Source organism: Gadus morhua, chromosome 17 (genome assembly GCF_902167405.1).
Source record: "Gadus morhua chromosome 17, gadMor3.0, whole genome shotgun sequence".
NCBI lineage: Eukaryota > Metazoa > Chordata > Actinopteri > Gadiformes > Gadidae > Gadus > Gadus morhua.
In genome coordinates this window covers 18,972,393-18,993,853 of record NC_044064.1, presented here as the reverse complement: position 1 = coordinate 18,993,853, position 21,461 = coordinate 18,972,393, and the positions used below count along the sequence as shown (strand labels likewise).

The window sequence follows — 21,461 nt, the reverse complement described above, 5'->3', positions numbered from 1 at the left end:
GGATAGCATTATAAGCTTTGAAATATTCCGCAATAAAACTTTCCTGCCATGATCTCTGCACGAGCGACTCATTTGCAACAACAAAAAACCAGGTTGGCTCATTTATCTTCTGTCTGGCTGCAGCACACATATACTCTGCTCAATTCAAGTAAACCAAACGCCGAAAGGTTCCAGGTTTGAGCCCCGATGTCCACCAGAACACCGCTAGGCGTCCTTGAGAACCGTCTAATCTGACCTGCTCTATAACGACCTGTATCGAAACAAACAACGGATCACCGTACGCTTCCTTGAGAGATAACAGAGAGGCGAGGCTCGGTGACTCTGGGATCCTTCAGATCACACAGCCCCTTACGGCCCTGGGGCTGAGCGCCTTTGGAGCTCACAGGTCATACACGGCACGCAAATAAGCACGGCTGTGATTCAGCCCTCTAATCTAGAAGAGCTTCCTCTGTCTCCATGGGGTGGATGAAGGACTTCGGGCTGTGGGCCATGCGACGTTCTGAATGATAATGACTTTACTTTAGCATAAAACAGACTCTTACGACTTGGAGATGGTTCTCAGTTCTTGTAATGACACACAAAACCCTTCTTTGTCATTTTGGGACAATAAATAAGGATTGTGTAGTGCTGTTATCCCTTGTTCCTATATTAGATTTGCTGCCTTTCGGTTTGAGTTCATTTCCATTAAGCAGGAATGGACCGTTTTATTTAAGAGGGTATAACCACATTTCCTCAAATTATTTCTGCTCAAGAAAAGATCCTTGACATAAAGAAAGTTACTTCAGGCTTTAATGAGAAAATAAGGACTTTTAGTAAAAGCCTTTTTTCTAACGGCAGATTAATGCGTGTGTGTAGTGGATTTCCCGGCTCGGGCGTATGTCTCCTAGCTGAAAGGTACCGTGTTCAATCCCCAGCCTCACTGAATGAGAGGCTGAAAGGTACGGGGTTCGATCCCCAGTCTCACTGTCATTCTCACTGAATGAGACGCATTACCTGCTTCCCAAGGAAAGTGCCTCGGAGAAGTCATGAGAAATCGTAATGTTAGAATTACTTGTGGACGGGGATAATAAATTGGCAGTACACCACACAACCACATGTCTGACACATAGCTGTTGAACGATGTGCTGTTATACTCCTGTGTGGCTAGTGTGGACAGCTATAGCTAGCAGAAGTCCTTTTACTCTATCTCCAAATGTTGTTCCCTTGATCACGTCAACTGAACGGCTCTTTGTACAAATGACAACAAATAAAAGCTTCAAGCTCGACCTTGCTTGACCTTGCTCCAATAAAATCCCCAGCATGCCGCTGGGTGTCGGAGCGAGGAGGAGGGTTACCTGGAGAGGGGCGGGGCAGCCGGCTGTGGGACTCGTACACACTGGGGGGGGGCTGGGGGGGGGCGGGGCGGGGGGCAGGCCACAGAGGGGAAAGGCACGGACCGCACCAGGGCGACGGAGGAGTCGGACAGGGAGCCGGGGAGCCCCCCCCCCCCGCCGCCGCCCCCCAGGACCCCGCTCGGGACCTTCCAGCGGGGCAGCGGGGAGGTGGCGGACACCTCCTCGCTGGAGGAGGAGCCGGGGGCGCCGGGGGAGACGGGGGAGACGGGGGAGGACGTGGACCTGGGGAGGAGGTGCAGGAGGGAGGAGAAGAAGGAGCAGGACTCCGGCAGCGGGATGGTGCCGATGCCGCTGTCCAGGGTCCGCATCCTACTGGTGGAGCCTGCAGCCGGGGGGGGAGAGGAGCAGAGGGGGGAGGAGGGATGGGGGAGGAGGGAGGAGGGAGGGGGGAGGAGGAGGAGGGAGGGGGGAGGAGGGAGGAATGGGTAAGGGAGGAGGGGGGAGGGAGGGAGGTAGAGGAGCAGAGGGGGGAGGAGGAGGGAGGAGGGGGGAGGGAGGAGGGAGGGAGGTAGAGGAGCAGAGGGGGGAGGAGGAGGGAGAAGGGGGGAGGGAGGGGGGAGGGAGGGAGAGGAGCAGAGGGGGGAGGAGGAGGGAGGTGGGGGGAGGGATGGGGGAGGGAGGAGGGAGTGAGGAGGGGGGGGGGAGGAGGAGGTAGGGAGGGAGGGGGGAGGAGGGAGGGATGGGGGAGGGAGGAGGGGGGAGGGAGGTAGAGGAGCAGAGGGGGGAGGGAGTTAGAGGAGCAGAGGGGGGAGGAGGGGGGAGGGATGGGGGGAAGGGGGGAGGAGGGAGGGAGGAGGGATGGAGGCAGGAGGAGGGAGGGAGGAGGGAGGGAGGGAGGAGGGGGGAGGGAGGGAGGGGTGTTAGCGGGAGGTTAAGCTTATGGACGGACAGGGAAGAGAGGGGCATGGCGGGGGGGGGCTGGCTGTAAAAGACGTAACTGCAAACCGCTCGCAGACTCGTCGGTTTGCTCTTTATCCACACTGCTGAACAAAGTGTTTTTTATTTAGCTGGTCTTTTATACAATCATGCAATCATGTGGGTCACCTGTTTTCTACCGGGTTCATTCCTACACACATCTTTACTGAATGTGTCGATGAAGAGCACAATGAACAACAACAGGCCTTTCGTCCGTCATTCATTGACGGACCGATAACACGTATACCTCTGCGGGAGTGCGTCTCAACGACAACAACAGCGTCAGCAGCTCCCTTTGGCCAGACCCCTGAGACAAAAGCACCAACTAATCTCACCACACTTGTTTTTGCACCTATGCAGTTGTTGATGTTGTTGTTGTTGACGTTGTTGTTGCCCCGGGGGACACCTGAGGCAGTCATGGCCGTCTCTGGTTGATTTAAACCATCCTGGCGAACAGATGGTCTATCCCCCCCCCTTGTGATGCGTCTCTGCTGTGGGGGGGGGGGGGGGGGGGGGGGGGGTGGGCGTCGGGTCCGACCTGATTACTGTACGAGACGGAGCGGGAGCAGGGTAACGATGTCTGCTAATCAGGCGTAGCGCGGAGAGGGATGCCGGCGCAGAGACGCACCGCGCTAGAGGGACCAGTAATGCAACCGCCCCCCCCCCCCGTCTGAAGCAGGGCGTGGCAGACAATCCTCCGGAATACCGTTCAGACGGAACGCAGTCTGAACCTTAATAGTACTTTAGCTTTACTCGACTAAAGTCCCCAGATTGAACAAGGGCTGGTGATTGGGCTGCTTCACGGTTGAAGGTTCAGAACAGCAATAGAAATGTGTCACATCAGCTGAGCTGTCATGGGTCACCAGTGTCACCAACGTAGAAGAATAGAAACTCAGCATGATGAGAATGAACTGGTGGCAAATAGCCAAATGGCAATATTCATGGTTTATGTTGGCACACCAAAGTATATACCTAGTCATACTATACTAGTGTGGGTGTGATTACCTGTTGAAGGGATTCAAGGTTTACCTTACGGCTGTTGACCGCTTGCTGTGTCCCTATCCAGTTTCCCACACTCAGAAGACACAGCAGGTGTGCTCTGAACAAGACTTTTGGACTGATATGTCATGCACATTCTCTCCCTCTCTACTCAGACTAGCAGTGTTCACAGCTTCTGCTGTGCTGTGCAACTTCTATCCTGTTATTTGTTGGGTGAGCAATTTAGTGAAAGGTATTAGGATTAAATGGAATTGAATCCTTCCCCTTGGATATTCTGCGATGTAATGTACACGTGCGCCAAGTTGACATCATTTGGGGAGAAGCCTTCTAGTACAATTAGGGCTGCATTCCAATAGATTAAACCAGGGCCCACAATGAGATACAGGAGATCCCTCACTCTGAGAGCTAGGGATCCAGATCCTTCGCTGCCTTTATTGCTGCTATATTGCTGCTTTGTTGCTGGGCTTCAAGCGGCGGGACGCGTTTGAGCAGAGAATGGTCATGGAGGAAAGACGGCTGATGTGGAGGGGAGGCCTACTTCAGGGGCAGCGAGCGTGCTCAGCGGCACGTGGGCTCTGAGGGCCACCTCGTATCGATCGCGTGGGTCTAGAGCTGGAAGTGAACAGGAGGCCCTCTGACACTGGCCCTCGCCTGCAACACGGCGGGGCATCGATCGCCCCCAGCTCTGCTCATCCTTAACTAGACAGAGGGAGGATTAGGGCTGGTCCCCAGTCCCACCCCCACCCCCACCCCACCTAGAGACACATCCACCCCCAACCATCCAACCTAGACACACATACATGTAGATCATTTTGTTTGCATTGGATCTAGATCTTTATTTATTAGTTGTTATGAATTCATTCATTTATTCCGTTCTCACATCCTTTTGTGGCAAACTCATTTCTGGTTATTATAAAGCATCTACGTACTTTCTGTTTACTGGTGTTTAATTTTTTTCTATTCCTATTTTAACTCCATTCTCCTCTTGGATCGGGACTGTTCTGATATCTTTGGGGATAGGAGGTGGATCGGAAATGTTGTCCTATCTTTGCTAAGCTAATTAGATACATCCCTCAGGTACTTTTTATTTTTAAATCAAATCAATTAAATTAAACAAATACAATAATTGTATTAGAAATCACCACATTTAAGGTGTGACAAAAAGCATCTGTCAATAAATGCCAACATGAAGAGAGATGTCTCATTGAACTTAAGAGACTATTACAGTCATCCCACTGATTACACTGATTCAAATGATAATCAGTTTCTGTCTGCATTGAACTAGGATGATCTTCAGAATTACCATCCTGTTGGCGGTCCTGTCCTCTCTCCAACTGATGTAGGCTCAAGAGCATTACCTTTACTTAAAGAGCAGTGTCATCAGTACTGACATATACTGCATGCATAATACATGACTCAGCTAAAGGATTTCTATACGTCATTTACATTCTGACCACTATTAAAAAGGGGGATTAAAGAGTTAATTCCTGGGCAGGAAACATGAGCAAATGGAATATCGATATACCGTTAACGAGGTGCTTGACCCTCAAATTCAATGGGGGTTGATTTGACTGCCACACTACAGGATATTTAGTATTTAATGTTCAATTGAAAGTGCTGAATTATACATGCTGTTTATGAGAATGAAACTGCAAACCACAAGAGAAGTAACTCAATTAACAATAATTAAATGTGCAACATCTCTTGTTTGGAATTTAATTATGACGACGCGAGGGAGGGAGAGCCGAGAGAGTACGGTGTTAATAACTCATCTGCTCCACGATGATTGTTGGCCCCTTACAGCAGGACCGTGTGATATTTACGTCTTAAATCCAAAGCACACCGCTTCATATTTGAAGTGCAACACAACAAACAAACAGAATCGTATTGTTGTAGGGCGAAGAACACAAGATTAGGAATGTTGTGAGGCTGTATGTCTTCCCCCCCTTCCAATAGGACTCCCATTGCATCCGAGAAGAATGCATCGGAGTGTTCTGCCTGTGAAAGAGCACTGGCTCTCTCACTCTCTGTTTCTGTTTCTCAGTCTCAAGATAGGTCTCCTGAATAAAATAAATGCAAATAGAGCCAACAGGAAATTCTGATGATGTAATATCCATCCTAATTATAATAGAAATATCATTTTTTTTATATAAATGTAGTGCATCCATTTGATGCGTAAACAAATTCCCGACCAATGACAGCAGTTAACAAAGCAAGCAAAACCAATTCCTACCAATGACTGCGTCCTGGGCGGGGCTTGTGACAGATAATCCGTTCTCCCGGTCTGTTCTCTGGGTCATCACCTGGGTCTTCGTTCAGAAAACACAAACCAAAAAACGAATTAACGAAGTGTCACAGTATTCTCAAAGTAGTCTCTAGTTATGTGATTAAGTACCCAAACACAGGCTCATTAGCTGAAAGAAACCACTGCCTCTGTCTGCTGGCAAAACACCTTGTGCTAAACACCACCCTCTTACACCACCCATTAAACACCGCCCACTAGACACCACTCACTAAATAACATTCACTAAACACCACCCGCTAAACACCACCCACTAAACATCACCCACTAAACACCATCCACTAACACCATTCACTAAATACCACTCACTTACACCACCCACTAAACACCATTCACTAAACCCCACCCGCTAAACACCAGCCGCTTATCACCACATACTAAACACCACCCACTAAACACCACCCACTAAACGCCACCCTCTAAAAGCCACCTGCTAAAAACCACCGGCTAAACACCACCCACTAAACACCACCCACTAAACACCACTCACTAAACAACACCCGCTTAACAACAACCACTAAACAGCACTCACTAAACAGCACTCATTAAACACCAACCATAAACACCACCCACTAGACAGCCGTCACTTAACACCATCCACTAAACACCACTCACTGAACACCACCCACTAAACACCACTCACTAAACACCACCTACTGAACACTACCTTCAAAACACCACCCACTAAACACCACTCACTATCACCACCTACTAAACACTACCTTCAAAACACCACCCACTAAACACCACCCACTAAAGACCACCCACTAAACACCCATCACTAAACACCACCCACTTAACCCCACCCACTAAACCCCAACCACTAAAAACTAACCAATAAACACCACCCACTAACCACCGCTCAACCACCACCCACTAACCACCAACCAACACTACCTTCAAAAACCACTGACTAAACACTTCCCATTAAAGTCTTCCTTCAAACACCACCACAACTATATAACAACTATATACCAAACAGGATTGATCTAAACTTAATGAACTTACCCAGAGTGAGATACAATCATATCATATAACTCATAAGATATTCACATAATTAAGTATTTATTAATGATAAGTTCATTTGGTTAAATCCTGACAAGCACAAAAATAATAATCTCAGTATTTTTGGAGAAAGCCAGAACACTTGAACAGTCTTCCTTTATCTTTTATCTGAAATATTTCATCTGATAACATCATAGTTTGACTTGTAAATATAGTTTATGGAAGAACTTTATGTTCCAGTAAGTGGGAGACTGAGACAGCTTAAACCCATCTTGATGGACATTAGCAGCCAAGCATAATGGATGTGTTAGCACTACATTTATTGAAATGCATGTTTGTAGTAACAGTGTGCTGATGAAACCGCCTGAAACAGAACTTGAGGAGGAGGCGGGGGGACTTTTGACTGTGTTCGCATTTATCCAATCTCTCCATTTCTACCCAATTACCTCAACTTTACATCACAGACACGCCCGCTATCTCAAGGTCACGAGTCTAATATCATGGGGTTCAATAGCCCTTCTCCTGAATAACATTACGGTACGAAGAGACACACTTTATGACTCCCTGACCGGGCGGCTAGAAGCAACCGTACACCTGGACAACACACAGGTACACACAACCCGGAGCAAGTAAAGCATGAGGGAACACACCCTCTGAGACCACAACAGCAAGGCCTTCCTTCACTAACTATATCAGTCAACAGTTCTAATTGGCCATGCATCAACATTATCAAATCAGTCATAAGGAAACTGTGGTCGCCCACAGGTTGAAGGACGGCCATCAGCCATCTTTTCGGTGGTCATTTGCGAGATGGGGGCTTTGCATGGCGTAAAGATTTGGACAGACCAGATTTTCAGACCACACGGTTCAAGGCCTCCTATGGCTGCAGTGCTGGTGGGGTGAGGACATCGTACCTTGGGGTCGGCGGGGCCCGGGTCAGCGTGTCCCTGCATGGCAGGGACAAGGGCGGCTCCCGGGCAGGCGGTTGGGATGCAGGCCCGCACCGCGTCGTGGGACTCCCTCCTACCTACGGAGCTTTAAGGAGCACAGTTTGGTCCCCAAAGCACAAGAGGAGGAGGAGGAGGAGGTCATCTAAAAATCACTGCCTTGGCTCCCACATGCCCAGGAGTGCATCTGTCTGATCGATGACCCTCTCTACTCTGAGAAGAAAGCCTGGCTGGGGCGGAGTTGGGGGGTCCTGTATAAGAGCAGGCTCCCCGCCCCCCACGCCTCTCAGGGGCTAACAGGGGTGATAGATGCCTCTTGGAGCACTTGATGAAATGGCCGGGATATAGGTGGCGGTAAATCAGGGCTTTGGCAGGGAGGGCTATGAAGAGATCTGCTGGAGCGCGGCGTGATGGTCGAGTTTTCAGATGAAATAGGAATGAAGGGAATAAGGTAATGGCACAGGGAGGAAGGGGTGCTGGCTTAATGCAAAAGGGCCATTACTGAAAACAGCCCATTGTTACAGCTGCCAGATTTACAAAAAAAACATTCCATCAAGCTGATTTATAGAAAGAAAATAATATTCAAAAGACCTCCAGAGCTAAGAAATGAAACAAATACCATGTGGTGCTTTGCTTTTATTGTGGTTAGTTTTAGAAAACTTTTAACAATAATGCATTTCCTAAAGTTGAAATGGACATTCCAGGTCCAGAAAGTACAAGCCCTCTCCAGGATTTATAGACAGCCGTATGGATTTGGTAATAAGCAAAACACGGAGGAACGATAGCTGGTGAGGTCCATGCGTGGAGACAAAATGTGGCAGGACTTTTACTTTCTGAATCTTCCACAATTTAACTCAAGCATCTCTACAATAATGGGCACACAGGTCCTGAATGACAATGGTGCATTAGTGTTCATCGTATTCAGCAGAAATGTACGTCACAGTTAATGTGGAAGGAAACATTTTGTGACTTCAACAAACAAAGGCAAACAGAGTACCACATGAATAAAACATGAATAGTTATAAAGAAAGCATTTTGATCAGTCAGAATAAGTAGTTTATTTTCTTATTTTCTTCTTATTTACTTATCTCATGATTTTGGCTTAATCCTTTAATGCCATGTTTTTATGACTGCATTTTTTATATTTGCTTAGGAAACATACTCTATAATATGATATATATGTGTTGAACATTGATTTCATATTGATTAACAACAATCTATATAATATTAATATATATAATTGACTTTGGTTAATTTGTTGTATGTCTTACCAGTCCTTTCCATCACTTTTCCTCCTCTCTTTCTTTTTGTCAGACTTGGTCTGTTTCCCTCCCAGGAGAGACGTTATCTTCTGCTCCTTCTTCTCTTCCTTCACTTTAGACACATCCATTTTCTTCACACTGGGAGCCGGAAGTTTGCTCTTTCGGAAGCCAAACCAGTTGGCCAAGCTGGATCCAGACTTTTGTTTGGCATCGTTATTCTTCTCCTGTTCCTGAGATTTGTGTAGATTCTCCTCTATTCCGAGCATTACCTTTTCCTCAATAGTGGTTATGGCGTTTTGACTTTCGGGCTCTTCTGAAACAGGCTCCCCAAATGCGCTGGAGAACTGCTGCTCTATCTGTAGTCGCCGGGCCTGCTCGCGCTGAAGCTTCAGACTCTGAAGTCTCTCGCTGGACGATGCCAGGTGCGAAGGTACCGGCAGTCCTTCCTCGATGAGGAAGTTGTTCAGTAGCGACCGGTTCATGGGACAATGGTAGCTGCTGGAGCAGCTTAGACTTCCGGAGAAGACGTCACCCAGAGAGTTCAGAGAGCTGCCCGACTGGGTTTTGATCTGAGTGCGGATCTTACCAGATCTGTTTGAGTTCGGCCTGTCCATGTACCGCGCCCCAAAGCTCTGGCTACGAGCCTTCGCCCCGGTCATACCCATGACAGGCTTGAGAGGAGGTCTGGTTGATACAGACACGGAGCGTTTGAAAAGCCAGCCCTCCTCGTCAAACCCCCAGTCTAACATCACGCCACTGTCTGCTGCCACGGGCTGGACTGCCGGCTCAGAGTCTAAGGAGCTGCAGCGAGTCTCAATCTTTCGGTTGATTTTCTCTTTCGCGCCGACCTCGTGCACCCCATGTATTATCTGATAAGTATGAGGTTCCTGACTAAATGTCTCAAAGGACTGGAATCTTTTTGCAGAAAGGGCAGGTTTGTTATGTCTCCCCAATACCAGAAATGTACTGTTCCCTTGTCCTGGAATGACCTCTATCGATTTAGCATTTCCAGGAAGGGTTATCAGTGCAGCTCTTGAGTTGAGATTATGTGCACTTGTAGCAGACACATGGCCATGAATATTGTAGGGGGTCTGGGGCATTACTTCGGAAAAGATGGGTTCCCCTGGTATGACACCTTGATCTAGTACTGTAGAGGAAGCCCCATTTTCATCATGGCTACTCATTGTCATAGACGGCTGAACACACTCAGAAGCACATGATTCTTGAATGGGGACAGAGGCGGCGGCTGGTGTCCGGGTCGACTTGGGAGTCATTACATTGACATGGGAATGTTTAGGAGATTTAGTTACATCTGGTGTGTTGGATCCTTGAGGGGACTTTGCACTGCAGACTTTTGCCTTCCCAGTTGTAGTGGCCGGAGTTTGACCACCAGATTTTGGGGTTTTTGATGAAGGTTCCAGGCTGGATCTAACCAGTAGCGATGTGCTTCTACCTGGTGGAGGTGGTGGCGATGGAGACCGAAGTTCAGAGTGGGAAGCTTCAGCTTGGGTCTCCTGGTGTCGGTGTTTCAGTGAAGTGCACGGGATGTTGGAGGAGTCTGTGTCTTCTGGCCCAGAATCATTATTTGATATAAGCTTAGACATTTGGGCAGGAGCTTTGTTTGGGCTCTTGGGGCAGTCAAGGGTTACAGCTGACTTGAACCCCTTGCCATGGTTCATTTGGGGAGAGAGCGGAGACGGTGGAGCCACACTCTCAAGGAGTCCTGAAGGGCTGCTCCCAGCAGCCCCATCACCTCGCTCCACTTTGGTAAACGCCCCTTTGCATGAACCAGGGGGCTTGCCAAGGCTGGATCTAGGGCCAACAGCAGTCTGTCCAGGAGGGTTTGGCTGTGGTTTAGACTTCTGAGCTTGAAATAGTTTCTGGTGAAGAGGAGAATGCAACTGCTTTGTCTGGTCTGATCCTCCGTCTGCACTCTTGCTCCGGAGAATGAATGCTTTACGCGCTGAGTCACAGGCCTGAGGTTTTAGTTTCTTCTGCAAGGATTCCAAAATGGCAAGGTCATGGCTGTCCCCACCAGCCTGACTCGCCTGGTCTCTGACATGAGGGGTGTCCATTGAGGAGCTGCGCTGCCTGGCTTCATCTGCACTGTCCAGAGCTCGTTTGGCGGCATTGTGGATAGAGGAGGTCATATTGGTGGTTCCCTTCTCATGTTGCTTTGAAACCAGCCTGTCATGTTGCTTTTTGACATAATCCAGTCTGGATTTGCGGTCAGTTGTTTTTTCTTGGTTGTTATTTCTGTCATTTTGTTTCTTCAGGCTTGATGGCTCCTCCTCATCAGCATCCAGGTGATTCGGACTCTCTGTTGGGCTAACACCCGGTTTCACTGTGGGACCTACCAAGAGGAACTCATCAGGGACCGGTGAAAGGAACTGGCCAGGATTTCCTTGAGGCTTCATAGGGTCCTCTTGTAAATGACCACCAGTTTCTGTGTCGCCCAAAGCAGTAGAACTGGTGTCCTCCAGGCAATGAGAATCTTCTGTGGACTCACCACAAGATTCCTTGACAGACTTTGGGGATTCCTCATCACCTTCATCAGAGTCTGAAATCAGAGTAGCAACCGCTGCTTCCGTTTTGAATAAAGGTGTCCCTGGTTTTACATCCGCCTGTTTAGGATCCAGCGCCTGTGCACCAGACCTGGCACCGAGGCAGTATATCCCCTCGTTGGAGGTCATGCAGTCCTTGTAATGCGGCGCGGATGCAGGGGGGGACAGTCTATTGGGACTGCGCGTTTGGAGCCTCTTAAGACCCTTGAGGATATGGCCCTCCTTCCAGCCCAGCTCGGCGGGTTCCGGCTCTGCAGAGGGGTGGCTCGACACCGACCCGGCACTCATCCTCTTCTCTCGGCTCGTGGCGGACTGTAAGAAGTAGAGAAACAAGACTTTATGGACTGCCATCGCATGACTCGTGGCGGTGTTAACCCTAAAGGGATGGGGCAACAGAATCCTCTAAACACCTACCCGATATCATTTGAGAAAAACTTTCAAAAGGTATATAAATAACATCTCCAATTCAGCTTATTCAAAATGTAGGGGTCTAGTCTCCATAAGGCTAGTGTAAGGTTATGGGTCAGTGCCCTGGCCATGTAAATGTCTCCATAAGGCTAGAGGTTATTGGCCAGTGCCCTGGCCATGTGTGTGTCTGGTGATTGGTCACCTGCCTGGCTAAGTAGCCAGGAGGGAAATAAACAACATCTTCTAAATCAGATTCAAGGAATTAAAATTCTTGAGATAGTAACATATTTCATGGATCATAATGTTCTCATGCTTAATGCACACCTTTACGATCATAATGACGTGTTAAGAAGTAAATTACGGATTTCTGTTTTCCACTTTTGTATCACTTTAATGAAATTGGACAACATGCAACAGGCGACATATTTGACATTGAGCGACAAGGAAGATGGATCGCCCACTTTTAACAGTTACCGAACTACTGTTGGGGAGAGGCCGAGACCTACCTGTTTGGACGAGCCGCGACCCTCTGCCCAGGTGTGGGATCCACTGGAGTACTCGCTGCAGGTGCTGGATAAGGACAGCTCACTGCCACTACAGCTGCTGCGAGGGCAGGTGAGGCTGAGCAGGCTGGGCCATCTCCCGGAAGCAACGCCCGACTTCCCGTTCTTCTGGACCTCCTGGGAGTTTGTTAAACAAAGCCCGCAACATAAGATCACTGGGAAGTTGGACAGATGTTTTACTGAATTTAAACACAATGTTTTGTTTTATGGACCTTGTTAATGTTGCTATGTCCAGAGGATCGATGGTTTGAATTTACCGTAACCTGACTACGATTTCGGTGTATAGATCCACCTGGTTTAAATAATGAATGACAACAAACGCCAAGTTTTGTTTATTGAAAGCTGTATATCAACAGCCTTTCTAATTATGCCCACCCCTTCCATGCCAGTAGCTCTCCTCTGGTGCTTCTACGGAGCTACATTATGAAACAGCTGGTATTCACCAGGGTCTCTCAGCCCTTGCACTGTACTTCAGCACGAGGGCGTCCGATGGCCCTTCATTTGTATTTGTCCCAGATCTCCAATGAATCAGTATGCTGGATACATTGCTGTCTCTATCTATCCAGCAGCTAATTGGTGGAGGGAATGGTATTTTCTGCTCCACTAGTCATATGGCCTCAGGTTTTAATATGGCTGCTTCATTTTTCTCCAAGCTAGGAGGTATGTCACAGCGACTTGATGCACGCCTGGCTCAAGAGATTCCTCTTCCTGTCCTTCTGGGAATGTGGGCCATCAATCTAGCTGACGGCTTCTTGCTGTCTTTAGTTGTATTCATGGCATGTCTTTTTAACACAGCACACAGTAAATAAAATATAGTAATAAATAGGTTGAATATCGCTTGAAAAGCTTCTTCTTAGCTTTTTATAGCCTCACCCCCACAGAAATGTTCCAATTTTCTTATCCTCAATGAAAGTTAAAAGCATGTCCACATCTTATCAAATATAAAATTTCAACCTTTGTATTCTCACTGACATCCAGGATGAATCAAAGCTGGAGCCCAAAAATTAAGCAAGATAATGAACACACAGTATCTATTGAAGTAGTTGAAGGGAGTCAAGAAGTCAAACAATAGCCACGTTTTGTTATATTTGATAAGCAGTTCACAGTTGTACTATTAAATGGAATAACAGTCCCATGAGAGACGTTGAGGGGGAGGTGGTTGTTTTTGCGGCGGAGGGGGCGGGGATGTAAGAAGTGCTGATGGGGATGGGGAAGGGTGTCGGGGAGGGTTTACTGATAGATGCCATGGCTACCAGCCCCTGCTCTGCTGCAGTAGCTGAACACACGCGTCTGTTCTTACTCCGGTGGACGCCGAGTGGGACGGCCTGTTGTGACCTCATTTAAAGCAGCATTGATCCGTCGCAGGGACAGCATCTCCAGCTTCCTCTCAAAGTCATTAGAGTCATCTGTTAGGAATAATTAATGCGAATGGGAAATAATTGCATCAGGGATCGTGGGACTTGACTGCGTCGGCCCATTCATTCATAGTCACCTATTATGTGATTATGCATTCTTTGCTTTATTGCACAATAACTGTGGGAGGACGTATTTTTTTTGTAGCCATGGTGAGGATTATTCTTGAAAGTAATTACAGTCTGTGAAGCAAAGCAGAATCTGGGAGATTTGACATGACCGATATAGCTGAACAAAGCCTGCCGTTATGAAAACTGTTGAAGAGACAAGTTCATGGGAGTTTCCGTCTCTTTAGTATCTTGCCAGTTATTATAGATATATTTATATATTTTTGTACTTTCCCTGAAACTTTAAATAACTTTCAAAGTGAGGTCGCAATTGTCAAATCAATATTCTAGTTCACTAAGAAAACAACAGTGGGATTAGCGTCCTCCCTATAGCCGGGATACAGATCCTAATCTTTAATGATACTGACAGAAGCCTTGTCTTTGGATTCATAAGAACTACATTTCAGAACATGCTAACTTTATTGTCGTCTATCCCTGAAATCAACCAATCATCAATCAATCAATCAATCAATCACTCAAACCATAAATGCTAAATTCATAAAATAAGACTATCCATATCAACAACAAAAAACACATAATTCATAATGAGCTCCTTTAGATCCACATACATTAAAATGTGGTTGTGATTTACATTATTATATACAATATATGCTTAGAGTGTTCAATAAGGCTACATTAATTAATCATTAATTAGTATTTGTTTTATGTAGTCATAAATGTTAGCTAACTAATAGTTAATTATCAGTTAACTAATGGTATAGTAATAATTTCATCATGGTGTTCTTGTTAACTAAGTAAATGGTGTTTGGTTATCTAAGGTATTAATTTCTAAATTATTTAATAGGGTTAGGGAAAGGGTTAACCCTAACCCACTCACCCCTACCATTACTTTAACCCTAATCACTATACTAATGCTATATAATAATGGTTAATTGCTCATTTACGATTACTAAACAATTAGTAAAATTCACTTTAAGTTAATTGTTAGTTGCTTATTAATGCATTGACTATTGTTACTTAATGTTCAATATGTACCCTTATTGTAAAGTGTTAACACACATATATATATATATATATTTATATTTAAACAAACTGTATTGATCAAGTGTTCGCCCTCCTCTTCGGGATCTGTTCTATGCAGCATCCATAGCTTTTATTTACCCAGCGCAGGACTCACACACAGGCCAGATTCCAGCTCATCAGGATCAGGTAAGCCTGAAGTGCCTTTACTCAAGGATACCTGGACACTTGCTGCCTGTGCGGGGACTGAGGGATAGAACCGGCAGCCTCCAGTCGCCAGGCAACCAGCTCAAACTCCAGAGTGAGAGGTAGTGCTGCCACTATCTAATTAAATCAGCCATCCTTGGACATGCTGAAACATGATGGCCATACGCAGAAAGCATATCTAGTGAAATCCCCATTAACTTAAGAACCGCTAATCTGTTTAGATGAAACCAAACACCATTTACAGATTCACAACATACAGAATGATAACCAACCAACACATAAACTCAAACTCATAAAACCGGCCGGTCGTTATTTCAAATAGCCGCTGCCTATATAAAAACCTCTGTCTCCATGAAATTGACTAAACCCAGGATGAAAAGTCCTGGGCATGAAAAGCGTACGGGTCTGCCTCATGACCCGAGAGTGAATAGATGAACGTTGGACACTAAGGGGCACGGTTCAGAAGAAGACCCCGAGTGTTGTCTCTTCACAGCTCCCCCAGCTGCCAGTGAAGTCCCCTTCAGAGGCACTCGGTCTTGAGAGCGGAGCCCTCGCTCTGAACGCAAGCGCACCATTGGCTGCTAATCGGGTTCAGCAGAGGGCGGGGCGGGGGGGAGGGGGGGGAGGGCAGTGGGGGGAGGGTCCTCCAGATTAGATGTACCCTAGGATGGATGGTCAACATGTCCCACGGTGTTTGGAAAGTCTGGTGTTTAGAAAGTGCATGCGTTTGAGCCTGTGTGTCTCTTGGAAATGATATCATGTCCCATGGTTATGACATCATTGGTTTAAATGACTTCCCTACTGAGGGAATTCCTCAGTATTGGACAAAGTGTTTGGGAGTCTTCTGATTTCTTATAAGCCACACTGGTGATTATAACGTAACAATTTAGTTTCTGAAATACTTGATTCCAAATCAACTGCCGACAGGGCTTAGGACATTTCTGTTAAAGGAATTGTACAGGCAGGCTGTGGAGGCTGTGAAACCACCTGTCCTCAAGCCAAGACTTTCCTGCTTTTACCCTCATCTCATCAACCGTTCTGCTAGTGAAGCATTATGCATCAGGGCGGACTCAGGAGGACTGGACTACAGCATATTGCATAAGGCTTTGCAGTGAAAGTTGTGATAACCGGTACCGCAGCCCCTGCCAGCAAGCAGACGACCACCCATACACACTGACCATGAGCACTGCCCCAACAGTCTGAACCAGGAGCAAGTATCAGGGGCCGGCTGACACTGACTCTAGTCTGAACCAGGAGCAGGTATCAGGGGCTGGGTGGGCCTGACTCTAGTCTGAACCAGGAGCAGGTATCAGGGGCTGGGGGGGCCTGACTCTAGTCTGAACCAGGAGCAGGTATCAGGGGCTGGGTGGGCCTGACTCTAGTCTGAACCAGGAGCAGGTATCAGGGGCTGGGTGGGCCTGACTCTAGTCTGAACAGAGGAGCAGGTATCTAGGGGCCGGCTGGGCACACAGACCTGTGTTCACCCTGCCTCTGTCATTAGGGTACGGATGAGACGCTGCTGTCCTACACTCAGGCTAATCAGAGCTGTGCTCGGGGCGAGAGGATATATTTAGAGAGTGTAAGCTCTCTGAAACAATAGCTGTCTGGGCTGTCCTCACCTCTCCTCGCTGCCTCCTGGTGAGCACTCCACCCTTCCTCCCACCCTCCTCATCCTCCCTGTCTCCGCACGGCTCATTACTGCACTCACCGGAGGCCGCCCGTCCTTTTCCCTCCTTCCCTCTGTCTGTTTCCCCCCCCCCCCTCTCTCTCTCCCTCTTTCTCCCTCGTACGCCACATTTTCCTTCCTTCTAAACATCCTTGTCTTACTCCCTCTACCTGGACCTGGTCCTCTTTTCTCTCTCTCCCTCTCTCTCTCACTCTCTAAACATGTTCAACTTTAATTGCTTTCAATTTTAATTGCTTTATTGGCACACAAAAACTATTTCTCCATTGGCAAAGCATGGAAAAAGAAAAAACAGAACAACAATAACATATAAGGACAAAACATTTATAAAACACTCTCTCACCCTCCCTCCCTCCCTCTCTCTCTCTCTCTCTCTCTCTCTCTCTCTCTCTCTCTCTCTCTCTCTCTCTCTCTCTCTCTCTCTCTCTCTCTCTCTCTCTCTCTCTCTCTCTCTCTCTCTCTCTCTCTCTCTCTCTCTCTCTCACTTAAACCCACTCTGGGGCTTTGTGTGTTATCTCTTGTTCAGAAGCGGTTGTGCATCGTGCAGGACTGACGATGTTGTTGTTGTTGTTGTTGTTGTTGCTGTTGTTGGTATCCCCTGTTATCATCAGCATCCGGCTCTGTCTCCCGTGGTCCTCGTTTGGAAAGACGGTTGTAGTTTCTTTCCTCCGTTACACACTTGAGATATTTAAATAATGGCCAGAGCTAAAAGTAGTAAAACCGTTGAAACACCACGAATCCATTTCTGTGGCTATGCTGTCGTGGGGCCTTCAGAGACACAGACAGATAGACGTTCTGTCTGTTGGGCCGTCAGAGACACAGACAGATAGACACTCTGTCTGTCTGCGAAGCACAAGTTCAGGAAGAGTTGGGGCGTCCAAAAGCAGGCAAGGGGCGCCTTTGGTGCTCAAATCGTGCTGCTTATGGATTTCTTCCATAAAACAACAACGAAACGCTCTCATTGTGTGACATATTTCAAAACAAGATGTCATCAGAGGATTCACCCCAAAAGAAAAATGAACTTGTTTGGCTCGCCAAGAAAGTGACTCAGCGTCTTGACGGAGGTCCATTAGACACAATGTTTATCTTGTTGTTGAAATCCAGAGTATACTGATCGATGGAGCTGGAACCCTCACTCAAACCTGCATGCCGGGAACTGAGGTTCACGTCTGTGAAACTTCCTCAAGTTTTCGCATACTTCAGTACGTACAACAAGAACAACAGCGTGAATGATGGGTTTCAGACAGCGTCCATCTGTTCGCCTCTATTCCAGCAGAGAACCATGAATCACCGCGCAAATTAAGGGTCGATCGACACCTGCATCTGTTCACCACACCGGCCTGGCGTCCCCGGCAGGCCGCTGGGCGGGGGGCGGGCCTGAAGACGAGCACGCTCCCCTCAAAGACGGAAAAACAAAAGCCCCTTTCAATAATTCATACCACACTGCCTCCCTTGCTGTCGAGCAAATTGATATACAACCGGAGAGCCGTCTCCTCTGCCGACCGTTACCCCCCCTCCCCATCCTCCGCCCACGTCTCTTCCTCTCATCGTTAGTGAGGAGGATAACGAGGTGGGGGGCGGAGCGTCGGTGGCCCCCGCACCCCGCCACAACACCGGGAGCAGCACTCTTTAGCCTTCGGCCTCCAGCCCCTCTCTCCCTCTCCCTCCCTCCCTCCCTGCCTCCCTCCCTCTCTCTCTCTCTCTCTCTCTCTCTCTCTCTCTCTCTCTCTCTCTCTCTCTCTCTCTCCCTCTCCCTCCCTCCCTCCCTCCCTCCCTCCCTCCCTCCCTCCCTCCCTCTCTCTCTCTCTCTCTCTCTCTCTCTCTCTCTCTCTCTCTCTCTCTCTCTCTCTCTCTCTCTCTCTCTCTCTCCCTCTCTCCCTCCCCCTCAGACCTTGGTCATGGTGCGGCAGTGTGCAGGGCAGTGTGTGTAGGTGAGCGGTGGGGGGCAGTGTGTGTAGGTGAGCGGTGGGGGGCAGTGTGTGTAGGTGAGCGGTGGGGGGCAGTGTGTGTAGGTGAGCGGTGGGGGGCAGTGTGTGTAGGTGAGCGACGGGGGGTAGTGTGTGTATGTGAGCGGTGGGGGGCAGTGTGTGTAGGTGAGCGGTGGGGGGACCTCGGACTACGGAGGCCTCCAGACTCTGGATGTGTCCGAAGTCGTCGTCTGACTTCTTGATGTGTCTCATGCATTTACAGAATTCATTTAATATTCCTTTAGGAAATTATTTCTTTCATCTTATAAATGTGACACGTGTCCAAAGTCATACGATTAAAAAACAAAGATGACATTGTCTTTTATTTTTGACCAACAAAGAAGTGAGCCTCGTCCACTGTATACTGTTCCATTGCAGACTGGAGAGGTGAACGGACCTTTAATGTAACACTAGTGGTCTATCCACCACCCTCTCATCCACGTGCACTCTCCCTCTCATCCACGTGAACTCTCCCTCTCATCCACTCTCCCTCTCATCCACGTGCACTCTCCCTCTCATCCACTCTCCCTCTCATCCACGTGCAATCTCCCTCTCATCCACTCTCCCTCTCATCCACGTGCACTCTCCCTCTCATCCACTCTCCCTCTCATCCACGTGCACTCTCCCTCTCATCCACTCTCCCTCTCATCCACGTGCACTCTCCCTCTCATATACCTGCACTCTCCTACTCATCCACGTGCACTCTCCCTCTCATCTACATGCACTCTCCTGCTCATACACGTGCACTCTCCCTCTCATCCACGTGCACTCTCTCTCTGACTCAGACCAGTCCCCCGATCACACACTGAAGGTGACCTCGGCTAGCTGCAAGTAACAAGCTAGAGCTGGCTCAGACTTTATTTTCTTTCTCTTTTTCATGGAGTCAGGGGGTTTAGCTAAGGTTCTCTGGTCGTCTCTGTATGAATACACGAGACAACAATTTATAATGACATGTTTATTATAGTATATAGTGACTATAATGTTGAGTATGCAATAATTGTACAGATAGCTAGCATGGTGGGATGCGCACCATATTTCCAATGATATGCTTTTTCTTCCTGCATGTGTTTGTGTGTGTGTGTGTGTGTGTGTGTGTGTGTGTGTGTGTGTGTGTGTGTGTGTGTGTGTGTGTGTGTGTGTGTGTGTGTGTGTGTGTGTGTGTGTGTGTGTGATATTGTGTCTGTGTGTGTATGTGTGTGTGTGTGTGTGTGTGTGTGTGTGTGTGTGTGTGTGTGTGTGTGTGTGTGTGTGTCTATGTGTGTGTGTGTGTGTGTGTGTGTGTGTGTGTGTGTGTTTTTGTGCGTGTGCGGTTTGGTGTGTGTGATTTTGTGTGTCTGTGTTCATATTACATAACAGTATATTAGGGTTAGTGACAGAGGTAATCATAAAGAGAAGTTCCCTGCAGGCGACTCCAGGCTATCACTCTCCACTGAGAGCTCACAGCTCATTGAAGGCTCAATCTCATCCTCACGTCATCAATGAACTACACACGATGCTTGGTGTTATTTGATGTCAACTTCCTTCATCACTTGTCACAGCAAGAAATTCAATCAAATAAATAATAATAAGAATTACCTTATAGCTCATATTGATAGTCCTTTGGCTGTGGACATATTCTATAGAGCTAATAAGATAATTTCCCTGTGTTTAAACTCCCCTTTGCTACGAGAAGCCCTGCTAATCCGTGCTCTATATATTTGAAGGGCAACTCTTTCCACAGGAGCCCATAGGTGGAGAGTGGAGGAGTGAGAGCATATCTAACAGAGCTGGCTGGGGACTCTTTCATTATTCCATTACTTTACCGTTCCGCTTGTGTGGAGGAGGATAAACTATTTAGAATTATTTAGACAGATTTATTTTTCTAAAAGACCTCCTCAATGATGAAAAGTTACATTTGACAGGAGGGAAATGCTAAAATTATAATAATGATTCTAGTGAACCGATAAAAAAATGGCTTCAAAAGTGCATCTCTTGCATCCTGATAACTATTTTGGATAGCACTGAAGGTATTTAGCATGTTTGATGTTTGAAGGAAATTAAAACTGCTAGCAAATTTCTGATCAGTTCCTCTCCCTACCAATTATTTATCCAGCCACGACTTCGTCATTGTCCTTTCATCATCAATCAATCCTCAATTCATCAATAATACATCCATCCATCCATAATAAATCAGTCCCACAACATTCCATCGTCCAGAAAACATCATCCATGGCCATCAATCATTTCATCATCCATCACCCATCACCCATCACCCATCACCCATCACCCAACCTTCCTTCCTTCATCCATCCATCCATCCATCCATCCATCCATCCATCCATCCATCCATCCATCCATCCATCCATCCATCCATCCATCCATCCATCCATCCATCCATCCATCCATCCATCCATCCATCCACTTATCCAACTGTCCATTCATGTATTTATATTGCGTTCATCAAACAATAAATCCACCCACTCATTCATCCATTAGCAACTTCTACTTTTTATTTCCTTCCATGGCCCAACCTACCAAACACACCCACAATATTCCTAACCCCCAGAAGGAGAAATCACTGCCCTACCAGGTATATTAGATACAAAGACTGTGATACTTCAGATGAATAACAGCCCCACTTGTAGGTAAATGGACTGCATTCATATAGCACTTTTGTAAACAGTGGCCAATCAAAGTGGTTATATTTAATATGACCTCACATTTACCCATTCATACACCCACACACCGACGCTGGACTCAGCCA

General features: G+C 47.4%; 1 protein-coding gene across 1 annotated transcript in view; it reads right to left on the bottom strand.

The window, feature by feature from the left end:
* LOC115529727 (nck-associated protein 5) overlaps positions 1-21,461 on the bottom strand; it is a 54,381-nt gene that overhangs the window by 2,120 nt on the left and 30,800 nt on the right. Inside the window, exons 7-11 of the mRNA XM_030338704.1 lie at positions 12,303-12,476; positions 8,834-11,700; positions 7,530-7,650; positions 5,542-5,617; positions 1,335-1,716 (exon numbers count right to left, since the gene is read on the bottom strand). Of these exons, the coding sequence (XP_030194564.1) occupies positions 1,335-1,716; positions 5,542-5,617; positions 7,530-7,650; positions 8,834-11,700; positions 12,303-12,476 (3,620 nt within the window). The remainder of the gene's footprint in view (positions 1-1,334; positions 1,717-5,541; positions 5,618-7,529; positions 7,651-8,833; positions 11,701-12,302; positions 12,477-21,461) is intronic.